We start from the raw sequence: 27,813 nt of genomic DNA, 5'->3' as shown, positions 1-27,813 counted from the left end.
ACAACATAGCTTTGCAGCAGAGGCTGCTGATGTAAGATCACCATGAAGCAAAGCATTTAGTCTGGCCCTTCAAGGCAGGCCATAAAGCACTTCTTGCTTTCAGTAAAAACTATTTACTGTCAGCACCTATGGAAGAACTAGAACTTAAGATATAGAACAAGCGGGACTGCAAGAGGTATGGGCTCGCCAATAGCCAAGTCTAGTTTCTCCACACCACTGAAGGCAGGCTAAGAGCAGAGTTGGTCCACAGAACACTTAAAAATGTCCAATGTTTGCCTAAGTGTAGTTTGCACTTTCCAGCATGACACCCAGATGAGCATTTGCTTGTCACACCACTGCTCTGCAGCCCTTTGAGCATGAAGAGCTGCTTTCTCTGCCAGTAGAGGCTTACCTGTGCCTAACCATGCTGCGCAGGAACCGACTCACTGCTGACTTGTATACACGAGGCACCCATTGTCCCAGCGGATGGCTGCGTATTTTCAGGGTAATCACCTGGATGTTGAGCAGATCTGCCAGTTGTACAAAGGACTTCTTGTCTGCAGTAGGGGAAAGCGCTACGCATCAGTTTGCTGCCATTAAAAAAAAAGAGAGACCTGGCAAATGTAAACGTATATGCACATAAGCTGGAGCAATCTGGACTCAATACCTGTTCATGCACACACACAAAGTGGTATCCACCACAGAACAGGCTGAACTCAGCACTCAAGCAGCTCCTCTGCCCCATTCCTGGGGGACTGGCTCAAGCCACAAGCCAACAACCACCACAAAACTTTAATGATCAGGATGGGCATGATCCAGCATGAGGAGATTGACCCATCTGTCCTGATATTCTGTCTCCAGCAGGAGCAAAGCGAGATGCTCCAGAGGACTGTGTGGGAAGGTACGTTGCTTGGAGGAATCTGATAACGAGAGGCTTTCCTTGTCCTGTGCTGAGAACAGGAGGTCCCATTCTCCATGGTGAGCTTGGCCTGATATCAAACAGTCAGGAAGAGCTGCCCACAGCATACATGATGTAGGCTACAGCACAGGAGGAAAGAACAACCTTCCAGGATTTAAGCAATCTGGAGGGAAGCAGAAAGAGGGGCCTGGAGTCCCTCTGGGTCCATTACAGACCACAAGTCCCAATGCCAAACCCCTTGAAGCACCAGACTCCTCCCCAGGCCCTTGAGCACACCAGTGCCCTGTTGCTCACCTACGAAACCCTTCTGCTCATCATCTGATATGTGTAGCAGCAGCTCTCGGTGGGAGTTGCTGATATCAGGAGCCACCAGCTTGACAAGCTGCTTCCACCGGGCTTCTTTAACCACAAACTGTGCTCCTTCCTCTTCCTTCAGGAGGTTGAAGGCCTCTATCATCTTGCGGTGCTTCATGTAAGCAAGCTTACGGATCTCATTCTAGAAAAGAGTATCATGATTCAGGCAGCTTCAGTCACCCTTCCCCTCTTTTTTTTTGAGAGGAAAAAAGTCTTATTTTATTGGCACAGAGATGCCAGAAGAGACTCAGAGGAATGCACTTGGAGTGATATTAGACATGTAGTACAGCACAGTCAGTGGGGGTGATGAGAAATGCTATTTAACAGGCAACAACAGCACTCTAGAAGGATCAGTAGATTGCTTGCTGCTGGGAGATGCACTGAAAACCAGAAGAAAAGACAAAGGACAGCGTCTAACAGGAAGGAGATGACAATGATCACAGGATCTGCATGTCCACAGGCCACAGAAGCAAAGAGGATGTGCCCACACATGCTTCCCATCTGCAAGTGAATACTGCTGAGATAAGGGGTGGAGAACCTCTTCTGCGCATGATTAAGCAGGCTAAAGAATCTTATACCCTTGGGAGACCAGCCTCCGGGAAGACCTAGCAGACTGCTTACTGAGAAGGAGCCAAGTCCTTCATGGGAGCACCCAGGAATTCCCAGCTCTCACCCCTTGATCCCAAGTACTAAACTGCACCTACTCAGTTTGGGTAGAAGCAGCAAGGGTTCCGATTTACTTAGACCTCCCTTTACATTTCCTTTGCTTTAAGGGCACATGCAGTGGCAGAAAAAGTGTGCTGTGTACTTATAGCCAGCTGAAAACAATCTCCTGTATAGAGACAGCATTTCTGAGCTAGGATTAGGCCTTTAGCAGTAGTAATGCAGAGACATGTGTTTCCTACCTGTTGCAACTTCTTGGGTCCACAGCACCATAGAATATTTCATTGTTAAATGCTAAAAGCAGAACTCACAACAATCCTCACGATATGAAAGGTGCACCTGTGCTTGCTATTTGCAGAGCATCAATGGTAAGAAGCTGTACTCCCTCCTCCACACCCAGAAGCAGAAGCTTTCCAAGGGAAAGCCAGATATTTCCTTACAAGGTTAGACAGAACAGCAGGCAGTCACAGATCACAATTCCCCCCTCCAAACGTTACCTTCAGGTGTTTTTTGTAGTTGTTGTACACAACAGCCAGGAAGAGAGACATGAAGATATACGTGTTGACAATGACAAAGGCAATGAAGAACAGGGCATACCATGAGCTGAAGTCAAATGCTGGCATCCTAGAGAAGGGGAGAGAGATTGCTACTTGCTAGGCAGACAAACAGGGAGATAAAAGAAACCATAAGAAAACAGTCTTCCCGATGGATTTCTACATACTGTTTTGGATAGCCAGATTAAACTTGCCAGATAATACCCAAGCTAAAAACTATGCATTAGTTCAGTGGGAGAACAGCTCTCTTCAACTAGGTTTTTGTCCTAGTTTATCACGCCCCGATTGAAGGGACCCAGAAGAGAAAGCACAGAGGTTAAGCTTCTGTCAGCGTGGCTAAGTTTAAGTGCCAAGTCTTGAGGTGACACCTCAGTCATAAGCTGGTTATTGGCTTCACAGACACTCGCTGCCCTCAGACCCCATCCTTCCTCTTACCGTGGGAGGACTAGAGGTACTTCTCAGTCTAAATGCCCAGGCTCCCCGTAACACTCCAGTTCTGTTCAGTACATCTCCAGCACACAAACGAGCATGCCATTCCTCCCTGCCCCACTCTTTGATGGCACCCTCACAGTACAAACCAAAATGGGAACGCAGTTAAAACAAATGGGGATAGAAAGCCCAACCTCGCCTAAGTTTAACACAGCTGTGCAAATTAATAAAAGTCTGCACAGAAAGCCCTGCAAATATAATGAGAGAAAAAGGTGTCTGCTCACTAGAGCACACCCTTCCTTTTCTGGAATTGGCTTTAATCAAGAAAGTGTTTGTCCCTCTGGTTTAAGCCTTCATCAGCTGCTGGGTCAGCTGGAAAGCAGTATTTTTAATGCATCTTTTCTAAAAGTCTTCCTAACCTCATATTCAGAGCCATTTATAAAATGGATGGCAGAGAATTAATGAAAGACCTGCAGGCTGGAAAAGCAAAAGCCCTGTTGCTGCTCTGAAATACCTTGTTGTGCAAAACACAGCATTGTTCTAACAAGAGACCCTGCCGCTAGGAGCAGGACACCAGCATTCACAACAGAAGGACTGCAAGCTCAGCACACGTACATGACATCCGGGCTGTTTGCTGTTGTCACCAGCACATAGAGGTCAAACACAATTTCGAGGTAGTTTTTGAAATATGGCAAGCCTTCTGCTGTCTGGAGATTCCTAGGAGGAAAAGGACAATCTAAGTCAAGCAGAGATCACATGTCCCACCACAGGAACTGCACGTGTCAGCAGTGCTTGTATTCACTAATAATCATTCGGAGTCACCAGGTTCCCTCCTGCCCGAATGTATCACATGCATTCTTCCCACACAGCTCTGAGCAAAAGCAGTATTCGCACCTCTCACCGAACAGCTTCAAGGCCATGAGGGAGAACATGAGAAGGCTGAACATGAAGAGCAAGAAGACGTAGGTGATCTCTGGCAGCGTGTTGCGGATGCTGCGGAAGGCTCTCCGAATCTGCTGGGGAGAACGGAAGCGTTTAGAGGCAAGGCGGTAACCATTTTTCCCCTCACCATCCCATCTGGATCAAACACCTGCACAGGGACAGGCAAGCAAAGTTGGACACAGGCACTCTTGTGTCACCCGGCTGGAGAGATTCCGACCCAGATGTGCCAGCTCTGTTCTGCTAAAACCTGTGCAAGAGCACCAGGCCTTTCCTCTTCATTCCCAGAGGGGATGCTAAGAAGAGAGACCCTATCTACATACCATCACAAACTCAGCTAGCCAAGGGACAGAGGGCCCTGTGTCACTGCTGAGATGCTCTTGTTGCAGGGGACTGGCCAGGGACAGAAGCCCATTGCTCCAGGCCACGAAACACATGCTCCGAGCCTGAAAGTCCAACTGCTCCCTCCCCCAGGCCTCCACACCACAGTAGTTTATTCATTTGTAAGTCAGGACCAGAACGGTCTTGGGCAGCAGGGCAAAGATCTCACTGTGACAAGAGGAATCAGAGTCCAAATCAAGTTCAGTTTCTGAGAACAGCGTGACACTTGTGCTTGTTTGCCTACTCCAGAAATAAGTAACCTGGCCCCCAAGCCAGGGAGAAACAGTTTTCTTGTCTGCAGTGCTGCTCACATTCACCCCTCCCGAGGACAGCATCTAACTCCGCATGCAGAGGCTGCTCCTCCACGTAGGCTGGACTAAGCACAGCCCATGGGCTGACCTTAGAAGAAACATTCCTCCTCCATGCAGTCGTACACTTTAAGCGTGATCTCCCCTAAATCATCGCAGCACTGTGTTTGGTGAGGAGCTCTAGTTCCAGCCCCAAGCATGCTCAGGGCTCTGGACAGCAATAACCCAGCCCACAGGTACAGGGAGAAGCCTTTTGGTACTTTCCACAGAGCCCAAGCAGCACCAGCGCTAACACACCCTTTTCTCCATCTCAAAGTCTTGCTTCCAGACACCTCTGAGAGAAACCTTCGTTCACAGGAGCCTAAGGTCTGCCATTTCTGCAGAAAAACCTTTATACTAAACCCCCTGGATCTCAGAAAGCAGTAGGCTGTACAAAAACAGGGCCCTGCACCAGGGGTACATCCCACCAGACCTCTTCCTTACCTGGCGACTCTCTGCAAAGTTGATCAGGAAAATGGGCCTCACAATTCTTGACCATCGAATGCTCCTCACATTGTATGTCCTGAGGACCCCGTATATGGCCAAGTCTGTTAGTGATAACTGTAGGAGAAAGAAGGAACATTCCCAGAAGCAATGCTGGAAACATGTCTAGATGGCGACGACAACGGGGTCGGCCGATACAGGACGGATGCACACATGACAGGTTTGTGAGAACAGGGTGGCTGAGCTGTTGGTCAATTGGGCCATGGCTCTTGTAAAGCCCTTGTGCATCAGGCCTATGTTACCAGGAAAGCAAAAGGAGGAAAAAGCTGCCTCCACGTTGACCGTTTCAACCTCAGAGGCTCCCCTAGGCCTAACTCACCAGGATTGCAACCATGATGCAGATGTTCTTGGTATCCTTCCAAAATACATTGCGAAGGGTGACTTTTGCAAAATGCGTCAGTCGGCCGAAGAACACCAGGAGGCACAACACCTCGACCAGAGAAGTGACCTGCAGAGAGAAGGGGCCCAAATCAGGACAACCAAGAGCAGTGCCAGCCCTCTTCACACAGCCCTGAGGATGTTCAGGCAAAGGAAAAACAGGCAGAGTCAGCATAAAAGTTTTTCCAGTGGGTTTTGCTGTCGGCTGCTTTACAGGCTCACACATCTGGCACTGAGCGATAGTTTCAGGCTTCCTTTTGTGAAATTCCCTGCCACAGGCAGGCTAAACCCAGTAAATTTGGATTTGTCTAGGATTCAGGGAGCACACCTCTCACAACACACTACTGCAGAAAAAATAAAGGCTACAGAAAAGTCAGTCCTAAGGGCAACACTCCAATTCTGCTTTCATATATGAGGACTGGACTTGGGTCACAGAGAAGGCTAGAATTGTTTCTGAGAGGCAGAAAAGCAACATGACTGTGTCTGCGGTCACATCAGCCATTGCTGATGGCCATGATGGCTCCCACAGTCCCTGTCTAGCTCTTATGCCCCTTTTTTGTGCCCCATTTCAGTAGATCAAAAAGACGTCAACAGAAATACCAGCATCAATTCTCTCCTGACAATTTGACAACTACTTGCAAGCAAGAAACCTTTGCCTGCTCTGTCAAACAAGGCAATACTAGTTGCATTCCTGCTTCTCCACTGAAAACTTACCAGGAAGGGGAGTGGATACACAGCAGGTTCTTCAAACATGGCAAGGGACAGGTTGAGAAAGATGAAGAAGTAGGTGGCTGTTCGCATAATCCAGTGGTTATAGAGGTAATAGAGCCTGTAGAAAGAAGGTAGTGGCACCATAAAGGCTCCAGTGCACAAACCCACAGGCTCACCAAATGTGTCTTGGAAGGGCAGCACACGCCATCCCAAACAGTCATGGGGGAAGAAGGGTAACAGTAGCACAGCTTTTGCCAGGCAGGGATTTGGCAATTTGTTTCCTGGCCCTTCCTTGTAGGCTGATAGCTGATGGATGCCTTACTCCCTTTCAGGGAGCAAAAATCCTGGGAAGGTGGAACACGGGTTCTTCAGTTCAGTTTAACACTTCAACATATGGATTTGGTAAAGCTGCTTCCTTTCTGCAATTACCTTGCTCCTCAATTTGAGTGTAAACTCCTGCCAAGCTCAGGTATCCACATGAGAGACAAACTAAGTCTGGTTAGTTATCTAACACCCTTTCTTTACAGGTTAAAAAGCAAACAGATAAGAAAAGCCACTAGAGAGAAGCACATTGTTGCACATTAAACTGGTTTTTATACAGAGCTTAAGCAGTATTCTGTGCCCTACAGCAGGAAAACCTCTGGTAAATGCTAGCAATAACCATGAACACATCCAGCTCTGAGCCTCCCACAAGGCTATTTCACACAGTGGCACACAACAGCAGCTCCTCTGGGGAGATGTAGAGCAGATCTGCAGGGCATGTAGTTTCTCTGCCAGTGAAAAAAGCTGCCAACATTGCCAAACAGTCCTCTCATCTGCCCAACAACCACCTGCATGAAAGCTACAGGGCGGGTGATTATACAGATGACATGATATTATACCCATAATAGCACCATCAAGACATGATCATGTAAAAACCTGCTCATTTTTACTATTTATACTAAGCATACTTGGGCAGGACAAAACCACATGTACCTAGTCTGTTTTTTCCAAAGCAGGCAGGCATTACAGCTACACAACAGCATTCACCTGGTCAAAACCTTTGTAACAAAGGTGCTTTACCATACTTATGTCTCCAAGATGCCTAAGAAGCTTCCTTGGCTAAGACAGGAGAACTACGTAAGAGGGAAGGGTTTATGGGGAGGGCTACAGGAGTCACTAATGCTCACACACAGCTTTGCTGCCTGTCTGTGGTATCTCCTTTCCCTTCCACACTAGCCACCTCCTCTTAAGGTTGCTTGCCTAAAGCAGCCCAAGCCCAAAGGAAAAGTGTCCCCCCTCTCTGAAGCTGCTCAGCCTCTTCCCAACAGCTAAAAGGGAAGGAACTACAACATTGTAGGCAAAACATTCTTGACTTGACAATTTCACCTATTGCCAATTAACATAAGCTTTTAATTACTCCTGCCCCCAGCAGCTACCACCCTTTCTGAAGTTCACCTGAGCAGAGGTACCACACACTCCCTTGATTAGCTGAAGCTTTGGTGTGCAGCAGGCTGGTGTCACCTGCCGCCATGCCAGCTAGCTACGGCTGTGACCGCCTGGCACGGGGATGTTGTCCCACACAGGCCAACAGTGCTGTCCCCACTACCAAAACCCCACCACCTACACCCAGCACAGCCATGCTCCAGCACTCCCATCCATGCAGGCAAGAGCTGACTGAGCTTCCCATACTCTTCATCCCCATGGTATGTTACAGCTTCTGGTTTGGGTGGTGGTGGTGGTGTTTAATTTTGTTTTGTTCCAGCAAAACCCAAGTTTTTATTTCCTTTCCTGTCCTCAGCATACAGACACCCTAAGCCCCACTTGGTATAGGCATTTCAGCTTAAATCAGCTCTTTGCATCCCACCCACCCAATCTCAGTGCCCAGCCGCTAAACCTGAAGTCCTCAGCCTTTGCTGGCTGTTGTTCTTTGGATGCAGGTGTGTCTGGTTCTCCCCATCCCAGCTCAAGTGCCCCAGAGCCCTGCTTCAGTGGGATGGCATGGGGACGCAGACCTCCTTACCTGACTGCCTCCGGGGAGGTCTTAAAAGGAATATTTCTGTTGTACTGTGCATCAGAGACAAACGCTGCTGCCAGCAGAAGATCCTGTGGGAAAGGGAAAAAAAACCACAGCTGGTCAGTAGGTGTTGGAGCCTGAAATAAAATTGAAGGCAAGTGATCAACGGAGGTCCCTCTTGCCACACGGTGAGGTACAGAGAAATGGGACGAGGGATGCCACGGCTTCATGCACCCGCGACTCTCTTCTAGCGAGCACCCCCCGCTGTCCCACCCTCCCTGGGGGGGACCGGAGTCCCCCGCTACCTGCGAGGCCGCCTCCGCCATGGCTGGGGCAGACACTGCCCCTCCCTATCCCCGCCGCCTTTAACGGAGTCCGCCCCGCCCCGGCGGAGGCGGGAGGCGGCGCCGAGCCCGCCCCGGCGGGGAGCCGGCAGCGGGGATGGCTGCGGAGGCGCTGCGGTCCCGGGCGGTGCGCTGGGCGCTGCTAGCCGCCTTCGCCGCCGGGGTGCTGGTGGGCTGGCAGGCCAACCGTGCCCGCCGCCGCTTCCTCCGCTGGCGCCAGCGGCGCCTCCAGAGCCGCCTCGCCGCCGCCCAGAAGGAGCTGGAGGCGGCCTGAGCCCGGGGGAGCCGAGCCCTCGGTGCGTCCCCGCTGCCGGCCTCCCTCCTTCCCTGCCTGGGCAGGGGGTGCGGGAGGTCGGCGCGACCCTCCGGTTGTCTCCTCCAGCAGCCTCGCCTCGGTGGATGCTGCACCGGATTCGCCCCGCGCCTGCTGTCGGAGCCGGTTTGGAAAGGGACGGTGAAAACCCCATTGAAGCGCTGCTGGAGGAGGATGGCATCTGTGGGACACCAGGGCCTCTCGTGTCCTTCGGGGAGCGAGGTCCCAAACGGCCTCGGACTGACCTGACTGAATATTGAGGATATGGGAACGACACCACCAGATGCGTTTCCGTATTTCAGAGCGTGGTCTGTACCTGTCTTGCTTTAAGCCTGCTGCGGGGGTATGCTGCTCTGCCCTCGCCGAGGAGCGCCACTGACTGTTACATTAAACTAGCAAAAATCACGATCCTAGGCGTGCTTATTTCTTTGATAAGTGAAAACATACCTTACGGGCGAGGGTAACAAGTGGCGAATCTCATTATGAAAGTACACACGTGGAAAAAAACCTGTGGGGACGATTAAGTGGTGAAACAGCCACGTGTGTTGGTAGCGTGAATGAGGAAATTGAGTAAGGATGTTTGTGCTTTGGGCTCTGGATTTCTTCTTGCGCTTTGGACAAGGAATTGTGGCGATAGCTGTAGCGCGTTTCTTCTTTCCCCCTCCACTGCTACCAAATACCAGAAGAGCATTTCCTTGAGGCTGAGAGAAGGGGCTGCTCCCGCTTCGCGCCGGAGGATTGCAGGCTGCTGGTTTTCAACCGTGTTGCTGAACTGTAATGGTTTTGAAGGATTTTTTGGGGGAAAAAATACACTGCCCAGCATCCTTTAAGATCTCAGAATGCTGATTTATCGCCAAATAAGTAGTTCTGTGGGTTTTTGGTAGGAACACGGCGTCAGCCCTTCGGAAGCTCTGTCAGCGCAAAGGCCGGGGCGTGCAGTATGAGGGGATGCTTTCAGCAGAGCTACGGCTCACTGTGGTGCAAACCACGACGGCTCGCCCCACGCAGTACCTACGCCACCAGCGAGGCGTCGTACCTTTTCACGGTGCGCCTTTTGGTGCTTTTTTTTAACCTCGAGGCCGGCAGAAAGGGAGGGTTCCGCGGGGAGGCCTTGCCTGCGGCCGGGTGCCATTTTGTGAAGGGGCGGTCCGCGTTGACTACAACTCCCGCCGTGCCGCGGGCGGCGGAAGTGACGTCATCTTTCAGGCGCCGGCGCGGCCGTTGCCTCGCGACCATGCCGGTGCGGCGGGCGCGGGGTCCGCTGCAGCGGGTGCAGCGGCGGAGCCGGGAGCTGCGGGCCCAGGTACCGGGGGCGGCCCGGCCCGGCCCGGCCCGGCCCGGGGCGGGGCGGGGCGGGGCGGTCCCGTCCCGTCCCGTCCCGTCCCGTCCCGTCCCGTCCCGTCCGGCCCGGCTCTGACAGCTCCTGTCCTGTGTTGCAGGTGGAGGCGGTGCGGGCGGAGAGCGCGGCCCTGGCCCCCGGGCGGCGGAAGGCGCTTTGGCTGAGGTGAGGCGCTGCCCGCCCGCCGGCGGGGCTGGCGGGGACCCGCAACAGGGTGGCTGCTTACCAGCCCTCAGGGGCTGAGGTAGTTTTAAGCGGGAATTTGCACGTCACAGGTGATAACCAGCTACGGTGCACTGGTTTTGCACTGGTATTTGTCAAGCTGTGCGCACGCAGAGCTGGGGGAAGGTCCGAGTATCTAAACCTACGCGTTTCAGTAAGGACGTGTGATTTGCGTCGCCCGCCTATCAGAATTTTAAGAAAATGCTGTCTGTCTGTCTTCTTTTCAACGCAGATGCGTGCAGCTGCGGAAACTGGTGGATGAGAATATAAATGCTCTTCGTAATTTGAAAAAAGTAAGTGCGGGGAGAAATTTGTTAATGGTTTTCTCCAAAACACGTCACGGGTGAGTGTTCAGAGAACAGCAGCCTCTCTTGATTTTAGCTGCCTCAAGAGCAATGTCTAGTACTGCACAGCCCCCAACTGGGATCTCTGAGATCTGTTTACGTTATTTAAAAGCACCTTTTTAATGCTTTATTGTGTACAAGTTCCACGCTTAAAATCTTTTATCAACCCGATACGTTATAACATGTCTATCAACCCAATGCAGTGTGTTGGAAACGGAGAATGCAGATTAGAAATTTAACAGGAAATTTCATCTTGGCAGAGGAAAAGGGCAAGAAAGACATCACTATGCAGGGAGTGACGGCAGCCCAGCAGGGAGAAAGCTTGTGAGATGCGTCTGGAAAACTAACTTTGTAGGGGAACGTTGATTCTTTGAGCAATTTGTTGCGTTCTTCTTTCTCAGGCTGATGAGCCTGCGCCTGTGGGGAATTACAGTCAGAGGAAAGAAGAAGAAGAAAAGCTATTGCTAACACTCTTTCAGGAGCTGCAGAACCTTGTTCTTGCCTTGGATCAGGATAGCGTGACTATGAATTATGCAGCGTAAGTAGCCTAAAGAAGGGAACACAAGCTGCACTTTAATAGAATTGTACATGTAGGGCTGGAAAGGACCCTAAAAAATTGTTAGCTCATCGCCTTTTTTCCACACGTGATTAAAAAAACAATACTGAAGAGCCAGCTCTTATGGGGCTTGTTTTCTTGATGCAGTCAAGAATGACTCGCTGGAATTTTCTGAGGGTGTTGGTTAATGTCTCAAATATAATGTGGCTGTTGTGAGGAGAGGATGCAATGTGGTCTGTATGCTTAGGGAGGAAACACCATTGGGATTTTGGAAGTTTTTCAGATCAGGACAGAGAGTAAAACAGAGGAATGAAAATTCTGTATCTGGATAATGTCCTTGCAGAGAAGCCTGTGTTGCAAGGCTTGACAGCAATTTCAAGATGCTTTGTTATAATAATAATTAAAGTTTAATTTATTTTGGGTAGGGATGAGGAACGTCAGAAAGGTCCTCAAACAGAAGATGAAAATGGAGAAGAGGATGAGAGTGAAGACGAAGAAACTAGTGAGGAGGAAGACAGCGAAGAAACAGATGATGAAGACGAGGATAAGTTGCTGGATGATCCAAATGTTAAAGAATGTATTGCAGTTGGAAACTTTGATGCACAGCAGGAAGGGGATCTCACATTTACGGTAACTCTGTCTCTAAGTTTTTTGACATGTCGGTACTGTGGATCGTTCTGCATTAAGCAATAACTATAATTAAATCCCGTGCTCCCGGGATTCAGCCAGTTCCTTGCAGGATTCAGGGATAAATGGCTTTTCCTGGTGTACATTTGGCTTGGTGGACTCCAGCCTCCTTTCGCCACCTTCCATAGTGGCAGGGTCTGTCCGTTGTGGGAAAAAATAAGTCTTTGTGTGGTGGTTTGGTTTTTTTTTTTTAAATTGTGCCTGGAGCCCTTTTGAAATATTTGTCTGTCTTTTGTCCCCGTCTCTCCTTCCAATGGCAAAGAAAGGTGAAGTCCTACTTATACATGACAAGAAGGCGGATGGCTGGTGGGTAGCTGAAAACTCGAAAGGGGAGAGAGGCCTCGTTCCTAGAACCTACCTTGCGGTTAGTGTGCTGCAACCTTCTGCTGTTCTGGGCTCGCCTCTGCTGTTTTATATACATTAATGATGATATAGCTGCATAAAATGGATCATCGTGCTTACGCGGCGGTACGCAGCAGTGTTTTGCCAGTTATCTGGGAAATAACACCATGTTCGTATACGTGTGAAAGGAGGTGGCTAGCAAAAGCAGCGTTTTTGTGCCTTGTGCAGATGTGGCACGGAAAGGCAGGGAAGTTCCTTGTTATGGGAGTCATAATCTCTGTCACTAAAGGTCAACTCTGAAGACTCCAAGCTGCTACGGACTAATTTGGGCTTTTCATAATTTATATGAAATGTGAGTCTGTGTAAATGTTGGAGGTTTTGTGATTTGACATGGAAGAACCTTTTCAAAATGAGATTTAAAAGTTTTGTGACTTTCTAATTGTCATTTTCAGAGTGGCTCACACGTTACTTTCTGTATTTATGCACATATATCCAGTATACAATTGGGGTGAACATTTAAATGTGGGTATGGTTTGGATGGAGTGAGACCTGTTAGTCCAACCTTTACCCCCTGGAACAGAGCTTTTCACAGTGTAACTGAAGAGCGTGTTGAGGTGCTAACATTTTACTTCATGATGCTGATGTATTTCTCTTTCTAAAGAGCCCGCTTTGCCAAAGTGTCCTCTTGCTTACTCGTAGGAATGCTCCAAGCCCTTGCCGTAAGCGCAGAACTAAGGGCAGTGTTCTGCAGTTACAGCGCTATGGAGTGATAGGTCATTGCAGACAGAAAATCTCTTCTAAACCATTAACATGTGCTGTGGTTGGAGAAAGTGTTTTTAAGAACAGAACTGTGAAGAAATCATGTGCTTTCCCTTTCTGAATCTGAATTCCAGGTCCGTAACGAAGATGTCGACAGCCAAGAGCAAAGAGAAGAACACATAGAAGTGGTGGATGAAACAGCAGATGGAACTGAAATTAAAAAAAGGTAAACAGATGGTGCAAAGGCAAGTAAGTATAAAATTACTCTCCTTAAAGCTGGCGACACATTTCTTACAGCGAGAATACCTCGCAAGGGTAGTCGGTGCTTTGTGACGGCATTTTTCTTTTCAGTACAGCAGACACTTGGGTGTTTTTGAGCTTGCAGACACACTTTTACTTGAGTGGGTTTGTTTGGGAGTTTTGCTTTGGTTTGCTTTTGCTTTTGGTTTGCTCCATAAAATCAAAGAATGGCTGGGTCATGTGTGAATTATGTTCCAGCTCAGGAGATAGTTTAGCAATTAGTCCTAGTAGCTGGAAATATGTCATTATTAGTATCTCAGAAAAATACAGTTATTAAGCTGCTGGTATTTGAAGACAAGCCTGTATTTAGTGTTTAAATTTTTGCCCACACGAGGATGATGTATTATAAAAAATGCATTACTTTTCTTCCAGAACAGATTCTCACTGGAGCGCTGTAAGAAGAGCTATCTCAGAGGTAGGTGTATCTCTTACGTTGCAACTCCATCTACCATAACGTTAATGATTTTGTAGATGAGGTTTGCTTTTTACTAAACACTGTTTCTCGTAGTGCAGGCCAATGTTTTTAATGAACACCTTGGTTTTTGTAGCCAGAAATTCTAGGGTTCTCTAATGCTTTAGAAATAGGCTGCAGTTATAGCCCAGTCCGCGTGTCGTCTGAACGAAGATGCAAATGAGATGTCTCGTGTTGTTTTGCCACAGTAGTATCACACCGTTTCTTTCAAGGGTGTGATTTTGTTCTATAACTGGCTGCTCTGCTGCTGCTTTGAAATGGAAGGGGGATTTAACAAAATGGGAGCCTGGCTGCGTCGATACGTGAAACAGAGCAAAAGTAGTTCCTGGAGATGGGCCAGACGAGCTTCAGATGAGAAGAGGTGACCGATGCCCAGGTCTCTGATATTGGTTGTGTGAGAGTTCTAAATGAGGATAGAATTCGATGTTAAATAGCAGGAACGCCAATAGCTGTTTGGGGTTTTTTGTTAATAGAATGATGCAGTGGAGGTATTGGCAACCATAGGAGCAGTTCCTGCAGGATTCCGCCTGTCCATGCTTTTCCAGCTCTTAGAAGAAGGTAAGGTTTTTCCCATAATAACTGCAGTGCAGGATTCGCTTGGTCTGTGGGGAGTTTTTTAGCCTTGTTACTAGCCTATTGGACTCAGATCAGTATTGCGTAATTGGTAATTGGTACAGGCTATATTCAACCTGTCAAATAACGTATAGAAGGCTTTTTTTTCCTTCTTCAATTAAGTTTTAATTTATCTGTGTGAAATCCTGGCTACATGGAGCAATGACACAGTTCCTAATGATTTCAAAGGTTTTCCTCTTTGGAAGATACTTCCTGTTGCAAAAAACAATGATTTTTTTGAATCTTCCCTTTTTTTTGGAGATCTTTTGGAGTCTCTTCACTGAGGATGTTACACATCTCATATTTTCTTAGTTTTTCTTTAAAACTGTTTCAAGTCAATAGCTCTTTTTGTTAAATTACTGAGCTTCTGGAATGAAATACTGCAGAACACTTACAAATAGTAAAAGTACCCTTTTTAAAGGGTGCCTGTAGAAGATACCTCCATAGTTTTGTTTGGACCAGTCAAATATTCAAATAGACTTCTAGCCACATCTGAATTTTGGGTGTTGTTCATATTGTGGCAACAAAGATGATAAACAATTTTAAATATTTTTAAAATGACTCTTGTAGGCAATCAGTTTCGAGCAAGTTACTTTCTGCAGCCTGAACTTACTCCGTCGCAGCTGGCTTTCAAAGACTTGGTGTGGAACTCTGAAAAAAATACTGTGAGTGTTACTGGTACGAAAGCTGTGATGCTTTTGGTTTGAGAGAAATGACAGGATCCATAGACGCGAATGGCTAGCAATATTTTGTACTGGTGGGTGAAGGCTGCTGCGAAACAGACAATAGATTTCGTTGTCAATCCAGACTCCTTAGGCAGCAGGTGTGATCACATCCTACTCTCTGATAGACAAAAAAAAAGATACCCAACGGGAAAACTTGTACCTAATGAGTCATGTTTCATCTTAAGTTTGTGGGTTCCTTCCCGTCTGGGGTGAAGCAGATCTGCATGGGTGACAAGGCTGAATTTTTAAACCGTTAACTTCTGCTGGGCACCATGAAATCACCAATTCCGTTTGTCGTCTTTTGTTTTCATTAATGATTATGTCTTGATTTGCACCGCTTTTAGAATATTTCTTTCATCTCAAACTTTGATAGGACCTTCTGCCTTTCACATTAAAATATTTGTAGCAGTCTTTTTAGAAGAGAGCTGAAGGCTTATGAAGAAATCTTGTTGCTGCTGCTAATACTACACAGGCTTTGTGGTTAGAAGAATCCCGTCTAGTGAACGCTACACTCTGTCATCTCAGTAAATAAAACCAAAGTGATACCACATTCAGGAGGAGCCAGTAGATTTAATCCTCCTGTTGTCTGTATTTCAGATCTATCCTAGACCAACTCGATTATCCGTGATTGTAACTTTATGTAGCTGTAAAATGATTCCTGTCCCAGGAGGCAGTATACAGGTTCTCAGTAGGCACGTTCGACTCTGTCTATTCGACGGCAACCGGGTAAGTTGTTTGGCTGTCAAAGTCTTGAGGTGTGGATCTTTCAGGATCTTTCACACTCTGGTCCCTCTGGCAGCCAACTCCTCCAGCTGTCTCACTTGGAGAGCGAGAGACACGCACACACAACCTGCCTTCCAGGCCGCTTCACTTACTCTCCGATTTGTCTGGCCTGACACTCGCCTGCGATCACACGCTGACGTACGTACCCTCGCTCCCTCCAGCTGCAGACACACCAGCCATGTAGGCCCCCAGTGGCCTGCAGTTGCTGGCACCTAGACGTCCACACACACACATGCATTCAGAATGGAGAGCCCATTCACCCAGGAAAACAGTTATAAATGGAGTTTAATGAAAAAACAGGAGAGACTGCACTGACCAGGTACCAGGCATGGCCAGACATGCATACTTACCCTTCTGCTTTCCCACCCTTGTTACTCCACGAAGCATCTTGCTCCCTCCCTTTCTCTGCCTTTGGTTCCTCCCCTGAACATCGCACAGTAAGTCATGTGCAGTCCCAGAGTGCTTTTCCCCTGCATGCCACAGTGTCTCATATCCCCAGGCAGGAACGCCTTTCAGTCCATAAGGTGATCCAGAGAGCTGCTCCTTTTGACTCATTGTGATGGGTGTCGCACCCAGCCCCTGGGCCGCCCTGGGAGGGGCTGGGGTGAGAGCTCCATTCCTCTGAGCCCATAATTCTCGTTCCCCCACCTGCCATTGTGCCTCTCTGCTCCCTCGTGTTTGTGGAGACGAGCCTTTTCTGGGCTGATCTCTCTCCTGTGATGGGCCTGGGAATAGCTGTGTCAGGGTCATATTCAGATTTCCCCACCTGCAGTTGTTCCTCTGCTCCTTCGTGCGTATGTATAGAGCAGCTTTTTGTAACAGCACCTAACGCTGATGATCTGGCAGTTTTCTTCCTGCTGTGCCGAATGCTCTTGGGGGCAAAGGGACCATTGCCGGTGTATATGAAGCAAGGATGGTTGGAAAGTGCTCTGTGGCTTCAGAGAAAACTTCGTTTAAACTGAAACAGTCTGATAAAGTTGAAGAGAAAGCATAATTTTGTCTTTGTGTGCAGTGTTGGATTGATCTGGGGTTATACTGCATTTTCTTAAAGCTGTGTAGCTTTCCAGAAGAACTCAGCTTTTTTCACCACTATCACGCTTTAGGTGCTGAGTAACATTCACACAGTGAGAGCTACGTGGCAACCCAAAAACCCTCAGACGTGGACCTTTTCTCCAAGGGTGGGTATCTCGCTCAGGGAGTGACATAGCCAGCAACTATCTATTTCCAGCTTCTTATTTAGTGATGTCTATGACTTCTGGTATTCCTGGTGAAATAAACCGTACTGGAACCAAACTGAACATGCAGAAAAGACCAGACGTGCTGAAGTGCACAAATTCAAACTAAACTAAGTGTCCAAGCAAAAACACTTTGGGCAAAAGAGCTGGGGGGAAGGAGAAGTAGCAGGAGGGACTGGTGATCCAGCCGGTTAACTGGTTAGCTCTGAATTGGTATCAGGCGCACACTACGTGGTGTTCACAGAGAAGGGAAGGCGGTAGCCACCTTGCGTGTGAGCTTTCGCTTTGATTTCATTAAAGAAAGAGCACATGCTTTGTCCTGTGTTTCGGGTGACGTCGCAGCAGTAGCGATGTCATGTTTCATCCCAGTTGTTGCTGTGTTCTTGGAGAGAATTAAGTGCTTTTTGATATCTAAAGTTCGTTAATAGCTTGTCATTGCGCACAAAAAAAGGACCTTGGTAGCACAACTGTGTTTCATGGCAGGATAAGGGGAGCAAGGTTTCACCTGAAATTGGTTCTCTACTCATCATTTTCTTCTATATGCAATGGGATTGGGTCTGAGATCTTACATGAATGAGTGATGTGCTTGATGGCCTTTAGAAATCAGCAGCGTTTTTTAGCAGGTACATTAAATTTTCTCTTTTTCTCCCCTCTCTCTGCATTAGGTAACAGGCATTTTACCCAGCTTGCTGGATGGCGACTGTTTTGTCAGGTCCAACTCTCTATCTTCAGACATTGGTGTATTATTTGAACTTGGCATCACTTATATTCGCAATGTAAGTGTGTAAGGTTGCAGTAGAAATCATTCCAAGCACGTGCTTACGAAGTGAACCAGCAGGCCCGTATCTGGCGTTCAGCTGCAGTATCCCAGCAGCAAACTGTGAGATTCAAATGGAAGTTTAGCTCAATTTTGCCTAGCTTACTGTAAGATTGTCTTCCTTTTGGCTTCTGGGAGGGGAGAGAGATGTTGGGTGTTGGAACTTCTAGTTCTAGTCAACATTTAGAGAATAAAAAACTTCCTGACTAGTGGACATGAATGTACCTTTACTTGCATTGAAATAATTTCTGTTAGTCTGCCAAAGATATCCTGTAATGTGATCACAAAGGAGCAATTCTCTCTTCGCTTCTGCATTGTTTTTCTATCTTTGTGATTTATTTCAGACAAGCGAAACTTTAGTTTTTATTACGGTCACAGTCTTCCTCAGGTGAATCTTGGCGATCAAGTGAATCGGGGTGAAAGATGAAAAGTGGGGTAACCGCAACGGTTAGCAAGCAGGGTACTATAGGGTGGGCAACAGAATTTTGAAGGCCTGGATAGAGAAGTTGCAAAGGGGCCTATTTTCTCTTTACTAACACCTGCATGAGCTTAGGGTGCAAGAGTGCAGTGCCTGTGGAGATGCGGAGGAGAGACGTGCCGACAGCGTGGTGGGGATGCAGAGCTGTTGTGCAGGGATGTAAGCAGAGTGTGCAGCTGTAGGAAACTGGACTGATGAGTCCTGGTGATGAACAGCATGTTGGCAAGTGATGGTTCACAGAGACCTAGTGGAACAGAACAGCTAATTGGGGTAGTCAAGATTATGCAAAGTTATCTGCTTCTGTTTATAGAGTAAGTTCAAATGAAGTCTGGAGTGTTTGCAAGCTCCTACCTGTAATTGGTGCTTTTGGGGTCTGGAATGGATGGGCTGGCACACAGGATCAGCTCCCTTTCCCCGGCGGTGTCTCTGGTACTATGAATAAAGCCTTCTGATGCACAGGGTCGCTGGCTTGGAAACTGTTGACTCTGGAATCAGAGGGGTAAATCCCCTGGGTATACTTTTTCCCTCCTCCTTTCTGTCCTGCATTCCTTAGGGTATCAGTGCAGGTTTGGGGGATTTTACCTTTGTATCTGCGCATTTCTTCTTTTTCAGGAGCTTGATACACTTAGGTTTCCCTTCAATGGGTATTTCTTTATAAATCCTCATCTCCTAAATGTGTTTGAGGATGATCAACTTCAGTATAACTGTGTGTGGTGTTCGGTAAAACATCTTCAAGCACCTGTGAATGTGACATAGTCAATGTTGGCTTACCACAAATCTAGGGCTTTTACCATTTCACCACTTCTTTGTGATTATTCTAAATAATTGTTTGTGGTTCAGTTACTCGTTCTGGTTTAGCTGCTCAAGTTATTTACGCTTCTCTTTTTTTCTAGTCAACAGGCGAAAGAGGAGAGCTAAGCTGTGGCTGGGCATTTCTGAAGCTTTTTACCTCTGATGGAATGCCTGTTCCTTCCAAGTAAGCTTATTAGGTTTTCCTTTTCTCCCTCTGTATTTACAGATGTATGTATAGAGATCTGTTTTAGGCTAGGAGTAAGGTTCATGTTTCATACTTACACACTGATAGGGGCAGGTGTAACCCAGACTAACGTCCAGGTTGCACTGGGTTTTTCAATGAGATGAGAACTAGGATTACATTATTCTTTGACATTTAAAATCTTCCATATCTAAGATTTGATACTCAGGTGATGACTCCTCAAAAAACATTTTAATGAAACAACTGCTAAATTTCATGTAAGAGAAATATTGGAGTCGCGTGGAGGAGAATCAGTGTTGCTAATTTCTTCTAAAATAATTAACTAGTTTCCCAATATAATACAAGTTTCAAATTTATCATTTCAGGTTTGGTTACTTAGTAATTATGTATAGTCATTTCATATAAAATACTAGCCATAACCTGAACCACCATGTTGGTTTTTGTTTGAGATAACACGTTTCTTTCTTTCTCAGAGAGTGACTGTGAGAACACGTACCCGTACGTCTTTTAACTATGCTGCTCTTCTTTCACAGGATGTATGAGCTGCTATTGAATGGTGGTACTCCCTATGAGAGAGGCGTTGAGGTTGACCCGTCAATATCAAGAAGAGGTGTGGTTTCTCCTAAACATCACGTAAATGAAACGCTGTACCTGTTTTACAACGTGCAGCGCTCAGCCAGGGCTCTCGTTAGTGTGCCGTCACCGCATCACGGTTTGGTTTTGTGTGTTCTCATTTTGCATGAGAGAGAGTTGATTGTTAGGACTGGTGGGATGCGGAACTACTATCTGCCAGTGCCAACGTTTCCGTGATTTCCATTCTCTGCAGGTTGGGGATTATTTCCTCAATGATTTCTTTGACTGCACCTAACGCTTCTTGGCTATGGGGTGATGGTACAAGGCTCTGCAGTTACACGGGTCTAAAGAGTTCCCAAGCTGGGCTGTTCAAGTCACATATCATCAATCCCGTATCACTTACACGCAAGTTCCACGTGTGCATAAATACACTACCGAAGACCTGTACTGGTGTTTCCCTGGGGGGTTGAATAAAGCTTGGCTAAGGGTTGGTTCAGACGATAGACCACTTGTGTTTGAAATAGGGGCGGCCACAGCTTTCCTCTGGAAGCTGTAATAACATCCGTTTGCCAGTGACACATGCCGCAAGCTATAGGAGGCCTTTACCCCTTGGGTTTGGATGCTTCCTCCGCGGTACTCTGCGCGTGTTATGAGTCCACCAGCCTAGAGAGAGGCGATAGCTGGTGTTAGACCATGTGCTGAAAGAGCTGATATGTTGATAGTTTCTCAGACGTTCACCTCCTCCTGGTTTTGAGACCATCCTTAAACAATTACAGTTTTAGCAAAACATCTCTTGCCAAATTTCAATGTCCATTCTTGTAATATAATTCTTAACGTTCTTTCACAATGACGGATTTCATATTGGGTGTTTATTTCTTAAGCAGGTAGCGGTGTTTTTCATCAGTTTATAGCGCTCAAGAAACAGCCTGTGCTTACAATGAAACTGAGGTCGTTAAGTACGCAGTCAAAAGACATCCTGAAGTAAGTATTTGTGTGTGCTGCCACAGCATGAAAAAGCATTTCAGATAGCCTAGAATGGTTCCAGAGGTCTCCAGTGTTCCCCTTCCGTGGAGCACTGGCTATGGGAAAAATCCGAGGGTTGCGCCACCTGCATATTGTTCTCGATCTCGGTTTGACGCTTGGAGCTATTTTGTTGAAAACAAACAAACAAATCTCTTAAGTTTAGAAAAGATTGAAAACTGCAACAGCAAGACTCTGGCTGTTACAGCCGTACCAGTGTGCACCGTCAAAAGCTGTGGCAGAGTCAGGGGAGTGCCAATATGAGCTGCTAATAACCTCTGTGAAACTGTGACTGCCCTCAAGGCTTCGTGAACGATGCTTTGGAGGAACAATTCTGAATAGAAATCTCAACTGTGTGTTCTTTATTTTCCCAATAGCTTGCTACCAGAAACCTTAATTGGCAGTATGTGCTGCATCCACCTCTTGATATTTTATCGCCAAATACTTGGCGATGCACTCCTGAAAGACAGAATAAGCACGCAAAGCACAGGTAAGCACAAAAAACAGGTAAGAATTGCTGTTGTGGAAAAGAGCTCAGTAACGGAGAGGGTGTTGGAGAAAGATCGGGTTCCTAAAGAGAAGGACTGTCTCCAAAGTCTCCATTTTGTAAGCGAAAGCAGGGCTCTGCAGGAGCAACTCTCTCTGATACAGGGTGCCTGTAGAGTTCTGTTCCCTGGCAGTGCTGGTGTTGACCGACCGTCTCACAAGGTTAGGAGGTCGTGCTCCCTGCCTAGAGATTTCAGTGCTTTAACCTTCAGCGTGCAGGTGTTGTGGGGGCAAACAGAAAGCTGTTGTCCCTCCTGATAAACGAGAACAGCCCCTTGCTGCCAATACCACCACGCAAACCAGTCATATTGCAGCTCGCAGCTAACGCGCTGCCCTGGTTGACATCGGTTCACGTAACAGAATGCAAACCCCACGAGAAGAGTTTTGTTTTCTGTGGAGTATGAATGAAGTGGTTTCAATGAAATTCTCATTGACAAAAAAAAAAGCCTACGCGGTCGGGTAAAGGGTTATTTCCAAATGCATAAGTAAATAAAAATAAAGGGTAATTTGGAAGAGAAATGTTTCCTTTTCACCACCCATGCAACAAGAGATTAGATGTGCACGCAGGTTTACTCATCCATTTCTAGTGTCTGCATGTTCTTGTGAGTTATAGAAGAGATTAGGCGGATGTTTTTGTCACTGAGGCTGTGTCATCGTTTCTTTTATTATTATTTACTTATGGGCTAATGCAGCAGGAAGAGACAGAAGTGGAAGAACCCTGGTTTTAGAAGTCAGTGTTTTGCTCTGATTTTGCAACTCTGTCTTATTCCTCCACAGCTTTCCTTCAAATGAACTGTAATAGTTTATAGTCTTCTCCATTTTAAAATAAATTTGAAATACGGAAAAATTACATTCCTTAACTGTACTACAGATGAATGTATGTTGGTACTGCAAGCGATTTTCTTGTGCTTTCTGCTGTCTCTTCTCCAGACTGAATTATGTGTCATCTGTTCCTATGGCAAATACATCTGCTGGTGCACTTACTAACATTGTTAACTTAGAACCTTTAGCCATACTCAGGCATCTGAATTACAGATTCCTCTTTCAAAGGTACTCAGAACTTAACTCCCTTCCTGATTTTCTTGAACTTTAATATACATTCTGAGCATACTGATTTCAGTATCTGAAAGTCAGACTATTTAATGCTTTATTTAATAAACTTATCACCGAGAAACTGAAAACGCTTAGTTTTTAAAGGCCAGTTGAGAACTGCCGTACTTAACTTGGTTTGATCTTATAACGTAGGACGATAGATCAGGCTGATGACCTCTCCTGGAGTTCGACTGCATCCATTTGGATCCAGACTTCATTTGAAATGGTTTAGAGGATTTTGCCCCAGCATTTCAGAAGTTGTTCTGGTAGCCATTTTCTACTTTTTTCCGGTGTAACACAAGAAGATCTCGCTTATTTCAAAATCAGCTGTCACTTCAGAAATAGGCAACGTAAAATGTCTGCTATATTTCACAAAAGCAATCAGTTCTGGCTTGCTTCCATGAAATGTTTTGTTATTAGTAAATGGTGAGTTTACTAAACTTCCCATCAATTTCAACATGAAGAAATGGTGTACATTAAATATTTAAAATCACAAGAGAAAGAAAACACTTCAACCAAAATTCCTCTGTCACTTGTAGCACTCTTCCAATCTTATCCGGTCTCATTAACTAAAATAATGACAGGACCCCTGCGCCACTGGGGTTCGAGATTTGCTGTGACGAGAGCTTTGATTCCTGCCAGTCCCAGGGCGGCAGCTCTGCCGTGCCCGACTCGGATGCAGCCGGCCCGCTCAGCTCTAACGGGAGACCCAGCTACTCCGCCGGTAGCTAACCCGAGAGGCACGCAGGGCACCCATGCAGTTTGATGACGTGCCCTGTTTGGTAAATTTACTATGACACTTGTTACCCGGTTATCTTAAAATTGCACACAACACAAGCCAGACTGAGGTAAATGAAGATGTGTTCGTCCGTAACATCCAAATCAGGCGGCACAACTTCAGATGTTTGTAGAAAAGACAGGTGCATAAATGAGGAAGGACACCTCGCTCTACCCCTAGCTTAAACCAGTAAGGTCTCTTGCTTGCTGGCTTCTCCTAATAAACCAGCAATCGTGTTTTGGGCACCTGTCCTCTCTCAGGTTAACTGCCCCTCAGCCACTGAGAGTTTGCTACAGTCAGAGCATGCAGTTGTTGGAGAGCTTTTCTACTTCCCCCACTGCTCTGGAGTACTATTACAGCTAATTTTCCCTTTGAAATATTCTGAGGGGAGGGGATATGTTGAATACCTTCATGTGCTGACACCTTGAAAACCATCCTGTTTCTTCCTTAGCCTTGAATGGTGTCTGTTCTCTGTTTCAGAATTAATCTGCAATCCTGTTTTGGCAACTTTCCCTCAACTCATGGATCAACCAGACCTGATGGACGCACTGCGGGTATGTTATCCATGTAGCATTCGGTTCCATCTGTTGCATCAGGATTTCCAGACAGTTTGCAAAATTTGAGCTTTTTTTTTAATCCTGTGAAAAGATAAATGGAAACGCCAAACAGCACAAAAGTTCCAAACATTCCAAGTAAGTGCAGCTCTCTTGTGTCTCAGCACCTTCAAAATCGCAAGAGGATGCTTGAGTACCTTCAGAAGGGATGCAGAGACATAAGCGGGCTAGTGTGAGCGCTGCTAGCCACGTAGCCACAGCGAGAGAGTGGATTAGCTGCCTGAATGCCCGTCTGACTTCTAGGACAGGGCTGCTTTCATGCCAGGTAGGAGCTGGCTTAGCTTCCGAGGGGCAGTTACAGGACAGCGCTCACCGCATTTACGCCGCGGTCCCTCGCGGGTGTCCTGGTACCAGATGCCAACAGCTGAGTTATTTCTGCCTGAAGGATGCTACTGCTAGAGGCTGTCAGGCTTCGGGGTCAGGCTAGAGTTCTCCATGCTTGTAGGGTGGAAAAAGTCAGCCTCGGTTATGATTGATTTTTCTGAAAAGTGGATCCCCTTGATTTCATTTATATGGCCCTGGAGGTTTCAAATCTCCAAATCCTCCCATCTAACATTTGGTGGAGTGGCTGTTTGCTTAAATCAACTAAACTTGTACAAGGGAGGAATGGGGAGTGTGAAGAAAGCGGGACTGCAACAGCAGCTTAAAATACTGCGGGATTGCAGCGGGCAAGATTTTTGCAGCTAAAACCAGAATTGCTTTCGATCTCCACAATCTCAGTCTGATTTTATATGTTGTTTCATTTTAGAGCGCTTGGGCAGATAGAGAAAGAACATTAAAGAGATCTGAGAAGGTAATAAGTTACAGTTTTTTCTTTGACATACATTCAATCTAATTCAAGCTAGAAGCTTTCTGTCGGGGTTATTGGTAGTTAACTTTTCCTCTCACCCTACAGTTATTTAGAAACTGTAGATACTCTAAATGCCGTTCTTAGCATTTCCCACCCGTATTTATAACAGTAAACTAGGAGAAGAAGGGATAAGAAATCAACTTGTAACTTTTTGTCTCGGTGTCGGTATACGGTTGTTAGTGGGGAAGCTATTATAGGTTCGTACCCAAAGCGTGGCTCCCTTTCATGATGTGCTTCCAATACTTGACTGGTAAAAGCTTTCCACCGGTACAAAAGGGGCTGTGTAGGTCCACAAATTGTCTTTCCTCCTCTGACCTCTGAGCTCCAGACCTCCCGCAGTCTGCCTGCAGAAAGGCCGCCAAATTCTGCACATCTCCCTACCTCAGAGAGTTGTAATCTCCCATTTTGGCGTGTAGACAGCCGGGGAAGAACTAAATTGGCCGTGTCACCAGGCTCACCTGTACCTCGTCCTACTTCCCATCCTCTGGACAAAGAGCAGCTGTAGGTAACTGGATGAGAAAGGCTTTGGCTCTTGATCCAAGGCACTTCACTCGGGAGCAGCAGCAGGCTATTCCATCCTTTGTGCATGCTGCTGAACTGATATGCAAGGAGATCTCCCCATTTATGCAAAAAATCCAAAATGCTTTTGAGTCAGAATCGCTTTTTCAAGGCCATTCATCCAAAACAAAAGCTGATCTGCTCAAAGAATTAGTAACTCGGTATCCCAGAACCATCCAGTTTTACCTGATTTGTCAGGTGCCACTCCCGCGGTAGGATTGCTGCCCGGCGAATTCTTATGCCTTCCTGCGTGGTTACATGACACTCAGCTGCTCAGTCTCCTGCTGGGACGGGAACTGTTCGATGCCAGCCACAGCGCTCGTGTTTCTGGAGCGTTTCTGGAGCATTTCTGTAAGAGTCTCGGTGGTCAATGAGTTTTCCAGGAGGCAGCGCTCCGTGTGCGTCCTTCTGGCGTGAAGGGGGTTTCTAGTGGGCGCCTGGAAAACGAGGTGCACAAATCCTGTCTAGTTAGAACAGTCGGGGTCTTTCGGTGCTCGGTAATTGTCCAGGCTGATCCTTAGTCTCTGGGGTTTGCAAATTGGTCTTTACAGGGGAGGGCATAATTCTCGCCACACACAGAATGTCCTGTCAAAGCATGATATAACAGTACTTTTGGTGTGCCCTTACCTCCTGCCAGGAGCCACGTGCTGCGGGGAGCGGGGGACTTGCAACTCTCCACCTAAAGCAGGAGAGAAACGAGTGGAGTTTGGGCTTCCGAGGCGGGGAGGATGCGGCACTTGCCCGGCGGCCGCGGCAGTCTCAGCCTGTGCCTGCAGAGGCTGCGGGGAGCAGTTGTCACGCACTAAAACTGGTGTTTTTTAGGAAGAGATACAAAAACCCCACGAGCGAAGGGCTCTCGGTGCCCGTTGTACAGATTGCCCTGTTTGGTGTCGCTGCATATCACTGCTCTTTGTCGTTTGGAAAAGTACGTGGGTTGGAGAGCAGATTTGTTGATCTTAGTTTAGAGAGTTCTTGGTGGCGAGTTTGAGGCTCGTCCGAGCTAACTGATGTTTGTTCAGGCAGGTCAAATCTCTCCCCGTTGTTATCCTGGGAACTGGGGGTTAGTTGAATGTTTTCTTGTCTGGATTTTTTCCTGTGTGCATTACTTCTGTAGAAGCGCTTGGCAACACCATGTATTTGCACTGAAATGTTATCAAATGCTCTTCTCTGCAGAGAGATCGAGAATTTCTGAAGTCTCTGTTTGTCCTGGTATACCACGACTCTGTCTTCCCTCTCCTCCAGTCCACCTTCCTCCCTGACTACCAGTGGGCCGAGGAAGAGTCTGAAGCGTCTCGCTGGAAGGTGATTGCTGACTTTTTGAAGAAGAGCCGAGAGAACGATGGTGCGCTTCAGTACCTGCTGTCGTCAGAAAACACTCACAAAGCCTTTGATATCTCAGAGCTGGCTTACGATTTCTTAGGAGAAATGAGGCAAAACGATCCTGGAGTATGAACGGATTATAGAAGAAAAAATTCAGGCTATGTAAGAACGGGGTAACAATATAAATAAATTTCTTACCAAAGAGAAACTGTGGTCCCTCTGAACTGCCGTTAATATTTGCACACGTTTACCACTATTTTGAAAGCAACTAAAATTATTTTATCAGTTTAACTAGTGGGAATTTGATTTGAAATTTTCGACTTCGCAACGTTAGCCAAGGCTGTGGCTGCCTGTTGCTGTGTGTACCCCTTGTCGCCACCTCGGGCGTCACCTTTTGCCTAAGCTGAGCAAATGCTGAGGCGGCGCTTTTCTCCTCTCACGCAGCTTCCAATTAATTTCCAGTTTTGTTTTAGTCGGGGTGAACAAAAGACTCTCTGTGACGGCACCCCAGTCGGCTGGTAACAGGCAAGGAAAAGAGTGGCGATCTTTAAGAATGCTGCTGAGCGAGGTCAGCCATGTTAGGAAAAAAAATCATCTCTCGTCCAGGTTGCTCGGTATTTAGACTGTTTTACTGTTTTTCTTTCCCACTCAGGAAAAGGTTGGGTTATTCATAGGAATGTGCTTGACCCACCTAATACAAATAAAAGCTGGTGGGAGTTCAGGACACGCTGTCTTTCCCCGCTGCGGGGCCATGCCGTACGGTGGCTTCCTAGGGCAGGCTGACGAGCGGCAGGGTGTTCCTCGGGTGGACCAGGGTGTTAAAGGCTGCTTTTCCCCGAGCACGTGCTGCCTGCTCCCAGGGGGGAGTTATCCATCCCGTTTCTCTCTCGTGCGCGCGTCTCTGGGTGGTTTCTGTGCGGTGACGGGTACGTTGGCAGCGTGTCCGACGAGGCAGGCAGGCACCGAGTCACACGCGGGTTTAAGTC

At 47.1% G+C, this 27,813-nt stretch overlaps 3 protein-coding genes across 9 annotated transcripts in view; 2 read left to right on the top strand and 1 right to left on the bottom strand.

Moving 5' to 3' along the window:
* BUB1 (BUB1 mitotic checkpoint serine/threonine kinase) overlaps window positions 1–9,943 on the bottom strand; it is a 34,222-nt gene extending 24,279 nt beyond the window's left edge. The window contains exons 1-10 of the mRNA XM_075089653.1: window positions 9,848–9,943; window positions 8,161–8,243; window positions 6,162–6,276; window positions 5,389–5,517; window positions 5,010–5,126; window positions 3,793–3,914; window positions 3,514–3,615; window positions 2,413–2,539; window positions 1,193–1,394; window positions 392–536 (exon numbers count right to left, since the gene is read on the bottom strand). Of these exons, the coding sequence (XP_074945754.1) occupies window positions 392–536; window positions 1,193–1,394; window positions 2,413–2,539; window positions 3,514–3,615; window positions 3,793–3,914; window positions 5,010–5,126; window positions 5,389–5,517; window positions 6,162–6,276; window positions 8,161–8,243; window positions 9,848–9,943 (1,238 nt within the window). The remainder of the gene's footprint in view (window positions 1–391; window positions 537–1,192; window positions 1,395–2,412; window positions 2,540–3,513; window positions 3,616–3,792; window positions 3,915–5,009; window positions 5,127–5,388; window positions 5,518–6,161; window positions 6,277–8,160; window positions 8,244–9,847) is intronic.
* Window positions 8,546–9,219, top strand: MTLN (mitoregulin). Of its 2 annotated transcripts, none has more exons than XM_075089651.1 (2): window positions 8,546–8,794; window positions 8,884–9,219. In XM_075089651.1, exon 1 carries the CDS (start codon window positions 8,596–8,598, stop codon window positions 8,770–8,772), a length of 177 nt encoding a protein of 58 aa, XP_074945752.1. In that variant the 5' UTR covers window positions 8,546–8,595; the 3' UTR covers window positions 8,773–8,794; window positions 8,884–9,219. The 2 variants fall into 2 exon arrangements, with proteins under 2 accessions (XP_074945752.1, XP_074945753.1); XM_075089652.1 differs by having other exon boundaries at window positions 8,881–9,219.
* On the top strand, window positions 9,674–27,118 carry NPHP1 (nephrocystin 1). Of its 6 annotated transcripts, none has more exons than XM_075089637.1 (20): window positions 9,674–9,856; window positions 10,251–10,315; window positions 10,605–10,665; window positions 11,118–11,254; window positions 11,698–11,902; window positions 12,222–12,323; window positions 13,195–13,286; window positions 13,733–13,775; window positions 14,306–14,390; window positions 15,015–15,109; window positions 15,767–15,895; window positions 17,056–17,130; window positions 17,853–17,963; window positions 19,376–19,458; window positions 20,010–20,086; window positions 20,934–21,030; window positions 21,447–21,559; window positions 23,966–24,039; window positions 24,848–24,892; window positions 26,750–27,118. In XM_075089637.1, exons 1-20 carry the CDS (start codon window positions 9,752–9,754, stop codon window positions 26,957–26,959), a joined length of 2,004 nt encoding a protein of 667 aa, XP_074945738.1. In that variant the 5' UTR covers window positions 9,674–9,751; the 3' UTR covers window positions 26,960–27,118. The 6 variants fall into 6 exon arrangements, with proteins under 6 accessions (XP_074945738.1, XP_074945737.1, XP_074945734.1 ...); XM_075089636.1 differs by having other exon boundaries at window positions 20,931–21,030; XM_075089633.1 differs by having other exon boundaries at window positions 9,675–9,856; window positions 20,931–21,030; window positions 26,681–27,118.
* The last annotated feature ends 695 nt before the right edge of the window (window positions 27,119–27,813 follow it).

Source organism: Phalacrocorax aristotelis, chromosome 3 (assembly GCF_949628215.1).
Source record: "Phalacrocorax aristotelis chromosome 3, bGulAri2.1, whole genome shotgun sequence".
Taxonomy (NCBI): Eukaryota; Metazoa; Chordata; class Aves; order Suliformes; family Phalacrocoracidae; genus Phalacrocorax; species Phalacrocorax aristotelis.
Note: the sequence above shows the minus strand (reverse complement) of the source record. Positions and strands in the feature narration are given on the sequence as shown.